This window comes from Mus caroli, chromosome 16 (genome assembly GCF_900094665.2).
Source record: "Mus caroli chromosome 16, CAROLI_EIJ_v1.1, whole genome shotgun sequence".
Lineage (NCBI taxonomy): Eukaryota > Metazoa > Chordata > Mammalia > Rodentia > Muridae > Mus > Mus caroli.
Window position 1 is genome coordinate 32,903,942 of NC_034585.1, and position 6,129 is coordinate 32,910,070.

The 6,129-nt window shown below is 46.1% G+C and overlaps 1 protein-coding gene across 2 annotated transcripts in view; it reads right to left on the reverse strand.

Annotated features, from left to right (window-relative positions):
- Parp14 (poly(ADP-ribose) polymerase family member 14) overlaps nucleotides 1-6,129 on the reverse strand; it is a 38,869-nt gene that overhangs the window by 26,786 nt on the left and 5,954 nt on the right. For both annotated transcript variants that reach the window (XM_021184803.1, XM_021184802.1), the window contains exons 3-5: nucleotides 5,412-5,445; nucleotides 3,682-3,915; nucleotides 765-1,001 (exon numbers count right to left, since the gene is read on the reverse strand). In XM_021184803.1, coding sequence (XP_021040462.1) covers nucleotides 765-1,001; nucleotides 3,682-3,915; nucleotides 5,412-5,445 — 505 coding nt within the window. The remainder of the gene's footprint in view (nucleotides 1-764; nucleotides 1,002-3,681; nucleotides 3,916-5,411; nucleotides 5,446-6,129) is intronic.

Here is a 6,129-nt window from a genome sequence, read left to right on the forward strand (position 1 = left end):
TGGTCCTAGAGCAGGTATCAGGCCAGAGGGAAAGAATGTGACGTTCAGAGGTCCAAAGATAAGGGCCCCACAGTGGCTCCAGAGAGGTAGGACCGCTAACAGCCTGAGTGACCTTTAACACGGACCCAGCACCACCCCTGGTCAAACACTATACTGGGATTAGTGTCATTCTCACAGCACTTCTCTGAGATAACTCCTAATGTGCTATCTCTACAGATGAGAAAAACCAAAGGTTGAAGAGTTAAAGGTCAAAAGTCAGCGAACACCAATCAGGATTTGAACTCATGTCCATCTGACTGGAGACCACTGAAGACCTCCTCATCAATATGACTTTCAGTCTCCCTTCTGAGGTTATGAGAAAATGTCCCCATACGTCCTGCCTGGCACAGTGACAGAAGGGAGAAATATAAATGCTTTGTAAAACTATATATGTATCTTTACCTAAAATTGTTGAAATCGGTTTGAGAATCAATGTGGGGAACTAGAACCCACGTCTATCTCTTTGTGAGTATAGCCTATCAGAAGTTCTGAGAATGGCAACTCTTTCAGTCACAGATTCATGAGGCTCTACACTTAGTCTCCCATCAGCTCCTGTTGCTCCCGTGACAGCCTGCATCCATGGCCTCATTCTGCACCAAAGCCTGGTGAGTGAGAGATTGATGCCATTTCTGACAGATTAATGGTCAAACGCTCGAGGGTTTAAGTAACTGCTGGAATGGCCAACCATACGGGTTGTGCCTGGGGTGGCCGGCTGAGACACCGACCTTTGCTGTCACAAAATTCAACCAGTGCCGAACTCTCTTCTGGGAAACACTCAACTCGGGCGACCCTTCCGCCCCCGTTGAAAGGGTTTTCGAAGAAGAGTTGCAGCTGGTACTCGTCCACCCCAGGAGGCAGGTTTTCCACCCTGACTACATTCGTTGTTTCCAGAAGTCTCGGGGCAAGCTGGAGTTGTTGATTTGAGCGGTGGCCGATACAGTCAACAATAAATTTTTTGATATCTACAAAACAATTATAAAATGAGAAAATTCTGATGACGTCTCATGCAGTATTGAAGGCTTGGCTACAACTGAGAGGAGAGAACTATCAACTGCTGTTATTCTCTGCCACTGAGCTCTCCTTTACCCATAGCCAACCCTCCCGAGTGCTTTCCTTTCGACCCCGCACCTCTCCCCACCCCCACCCCCCCTCCCCATTTTCTCACTGAGCCCACACCCACAGTCAGGCTACCGAAGCCAAACTCATACCCAATTTTGTCTTCATATTACCACAAAACAAAACAAAACAAAACAAAACAGCTAGTCATGTTTTTAAAATCCTCCTCTTTCGTCCTTGTATATACAACTGCCCGTGTCTGCACAGCGGTCTCCAACAAGGGGGACATCTTTGTTTCACTGTGATGCTAGGGATCAAATCAAATCATCCCACCACAGCTATGTCTACAGCCTTTTCCATTTTCTCCTTTGGTCCTATTTATCCTTCAGGATTCAGCCCAGCTAGTTCTTTTAAATTAACAAGGTGGATCTTGGTCCTACAACGTGACACTATTGTGCTGGGATCTGGGAATAAATGACTACAAGTCCTTACTTGTATTTCATTTCCCAACGATTGAACACAAATGTATTGCCTTTTGGAGACCCACTAAGCAACGGATAAAGCTGGGACTCAGACTTGGAGTGTGTCTCTATGCGGTTTCTAGTTTGAAGGAGGGTCGCCCTCTAAAGGATGGTTGCCAAGTGGATAAAGGGAGGGAATAGAGGCAGCAGGACCAAGCTTGGTGCAGTTTGGACATGGTCAGGCAACACTGCTGGAGCACATACTCGGTGGAGCCCAGTGGTGCGCATCCTGCATCCTCCCGTCTCCCACCCCTCACCGACTCCTCTTTCATCTTCATTATTCATTTATGCGTCCTTCCTGCTCCCACACTGAGTCCCTCCAGAGAGGAAACTATGATTCATTGTTGTGCTCAGGCTCCAAAGCCAGCACATTGGCCCATAATGATAGCTACAGTTTGGATCTAAATGGTTCCAGAGACTCATGCGGTAAACAGAATTAGCCCTTAACATGATGCCATTGAGATGTGGTGTCTCGCCTAATACGTGAGGCCTGTGGGAAATGCTCCCTGCATTGAGTGACCCTGGCCTCCTGCCCCCTCTTTGTCTCTCCGAAGAGTCACTGAGGTAAACAGTCTTCCACATGCTGTCACTATGCCTACTTCCTCACCAGAAACCCCAAAGCAAAAGGGTTAACTGATCAAGGACTGAGGCCACTCAAAACCGTGAGCTAGAATAAACCTTGTTTTTTTATAGGCTGATCGGCTCAGGTTGTCTGTTATAGTAGCAGAAAGCTAGCACAGTATGTGTTCAAGACTGTTGCTCAATGAACAGAAGGTAGCTCATTGAATTTTACATTTCCCTTTATGGGGCAGGAGAGAAGGTTCAGAAGTTAACAACACTCAACGCCTTTGTAGAGGACTGTGAAGTGATTCACATCCCAGCATCCCCAAGAAGCTCACAACCATATGGAACTCCAGTTCCAAGGAACCCAATGCCCTCTACTGGCTTCTGCTGGCACTGCATGCATGCTAGCAAAGCATACACATAAAATAAACAAACTTTTAAACTTCTCTTTATTAGAAGTAATAATAGTGCCTTGAAATAGTAATGGTGCCCTTTATTGAATCCTTACCATCCTTCAGGGACTATGTTAAGTATCATCTCATTTAATCTTCGCAGGAATTTAGATAATGGCCATCCCCTTTTTAATGCATGAGTGGATAAGGAACAGAGAAGATAATAACTTGGTAAGCTTCCTACAACGAGTTAAGTGACAGGGATAGAGTTCTGACCACACCTCCTGTGAGCTTGATTGACATCTCACTGCCGTGGCAATGGGACACAGGGGCTTGGATTTGGAATGTGCCCTGTTCTAGGTGGAGATGGCAATGACTGCTTGCTTGTCTGTGTGTGTGCACACAAGTGCACGTGTGTGCGTGCATTTGGAGGATGGAGGACAACTTGTAGGAGTCCCAGGGATCAAACTCTGGCTGTCATGCTTGGTAGTAAGTGTCTTTGCCTGTTCTGCTACCTTGCTGGCCCGGGCATTCATTTTCTGGGCTTCCTCATCTCTGCATGTATGACCATGAAAGGGTTCTACCAGGGAGAAGTTGGTAAAGAGGTAGGCGAAAGGGGAGAGGAGGTGAGCTGCGTGGGTTCAAATCCAGCTCCTCGGTCTCTCAGCCCCTGTCATAGGGTTATTGAAAGGAATGAATAAATTATCACACACAGAGATTAGCAGGTGCCTGACTTATAGCAAGTACTAAGGGTGAGTTTGGTGGCATTACTGCCTCTCCATAAGTGCAACATGGTAACAGGTCCGTCTCTACTCCTCCCAGGGATGTAAAAGACCAAGCTTGTTCACTTAGACTTTCTATTTCTCCACCTACCCCAGCCTCCCAAGCCCAACTTAAGCAGTCCTATAATAAAGAGCAGTCTATTGAATAGACCTAAATTTGAGCTCAAAATTAATTTGTTTCTCTTTCAAAAATGAGGGGAAAAGCATCTGTATTGACTTAGAGACCTCTTTTACTCTCTAGAGCAAAGAACCAAACCTTCAGAGACGTCTCAGATGCTGGGGTGTGGGGCGCAGAAGCCTGCGAACACAGTGGCCCCTGGAGCTCACCTATAGGCTTCTGAAAGGTAACCACGGCAACAGCAAAATCTCGGATCACTTCCACCTTAAAGTCATCACTGGGGAGGCCACTTATATTCTCCACCAGGAAGGTCAGCACTATCTCGGATACTTTCTCGGGCAGGTTTTCAAATGCCACCATGGAGGAAATATTTTCACATTCTTTTGGGACATCTTCTGTCTTTTCTGATCCACTGCTGGGAGAATGTGTTATATCCAAATCACCTGAAAATTTTGGAAATGGCAATGAAAAGCGTAAAGTATTATCAAAGTAAATTGTCCTAAGACACGCCCCCCACCCCCAATTTTCCCTACCTCTTGGATAACTCGGGAAAAAAAGGAAATCTTACATAATGATGCTTTTGCTTTAGTGAATTAAAAACTAAAATGTATTGCCAGGTGTGGTGGTGCCCACTTTTAACCCTAGAACCCCGGAGGCAGAGGCAGGTAGATCTCTGTGAATTCAAAGCCAGCCTGGTCTACAGAGTAAGTTCCAGGACAACCAAGGTTACATAGAGAAATTCTGTCTCAAAAACAACAACAACAACAAACACTAAAATGTAACATTGTTTCTTGTTGTTATCATTAATTTGACTTCATTATTTTTTTCTGTTTTTCCTTTCTGAGGACTAGATATCTATCATCCCTCATATATGTCTCACAAATACTGAACTCTAATTACAGGACAGAGCTCCTAAAAGCAGGGCATAGCTTTCCTCATCTTTGTGTTGCTGGCACATGGCGTGCAGTTGAGGCTCATCAGATACCCACTGAATTAGCGCACTACTCTTTGGCTCACGCTATGGAAGCAAGGATATGTGAGGCTGCACACACTTGTGCTAAACAAAATAACAGTTTAAAGATTAACACTATAACATTATTAGTGAGAAATGACTCACTGGGTAAGATAGCTTGTTGCCTGAGCATATGGCCCAGAGTTTGAACCTCCAGCACCCTTTTAACAGCTGAGCATGGTTATGTGTGCCTAGTATAGAGGGCAGAGATGGACAGATATCAAGAGCATCCTGGAACAAGCCTAGCCAAAAGGGCAAACTTCAGGTTCAGTGAGAAACCTGGTCTCCAGGCCAGAAGGCAGAGAGTAATGGAGGGAAAGCAAGAATTCCTTTCCCTAAGGTTTGGGCGTCTGCATCTCTGTTGCTCTTGCTTATCTTACCTGGCATGCTTCTTTATTCGTTACTCTTTATACCGATATTGTCATTCCCTCATTAAAGTATGGTGCAGGATATGGGCCCTGCCTAGCACTAGTGAAGCAGGAGACCCCAGCCCAGCCCCAGTGCTGGCTGTTCCCTGCATCAGGTGAAGAAGGAAGATCTGGGGAGCTGGGATCCAGATACAGCCGATGCTCACAGAGCACTGGTACCCAGAGAGCCACATAGCATCCACTACACGCCCTGCCTTTGCTGTTCTTTCCCACCTAGGCACAAGCATCCCTCAACACCTCCCAGGTCTCCTTCCCCTCTCCTCATCTGCAGACATCTCCCAGCACCAGAAAGAGCTGGTCCTGTTCTTCCAATGGGAGATCTAAGAGCTGAAGGGGCTCCCTCAGGGAGCCCTTCACACACATCTGGCTGAGACCCAGATGATGCAACTCAAGGCAGCTCCGGGACAAGCAGATCCTGCGTGCTGTGACTCCAGAGGGAAAATCTCCCAAGCAACGTGTTCAATGAACACAAAACTGTCCGCCCTAGCTGTGACTTTACCTGGTTTCACAGCATCTTCTTTTGTCTTGGACTCCTAAAACCCAAACAGTAAGAAAGCATTAATATGCAAATTGTTTCTTTATATTAATAAGACATCCCTTGGGCCAGACTGGAGACATAAGCTAAATTGAAATGATATCGATATACTTGGGTAATGAGCCGCTGAATACATCCGAGGCTACGTGTCACAGCGCGTCTTCTTGCTGGCCACAACAGTGAATGATGAAATCAGACATGTACAAGAGCCCCTGGCCCATGCCATAGGTGAGACAACTCAGCCCATGCTTTCCCGACCCGTAGGACTTATTTCATGATTACTGCACGTGCTTCACAGAGGTCCCTGGCCATCTCCTTCACAAGTGAGGGAACAGTACACAGTGCACTGCTCGCCTCCCAAGACCCATAGGCTTCTGGTTATAAAAAAAAGCCAAGACAAATAGATACAAACTTAGGCACCCCCAATTCATTACTATTGCACCACCTCCCCAATCTTGACTCTTCCAAGTGTCAAAAGTAACTGATTCTTCATTGTTTATAGCCATCCATCCCACCACAGCTCCAAGCTGCTGTTTTCTCACTAGTGTGAAATGGCCTTGGTCTACCATTTTCTTTCTCTTTCTTCCTTTCCTTTCCTTTCCTTTCCTTTCCTTTCCTTTCCTTTCCTTTCCTTTCCTTTCCTTTCCTTTCCTTTCCTTTCCTTTCCTTTCCTTTCCTTTCC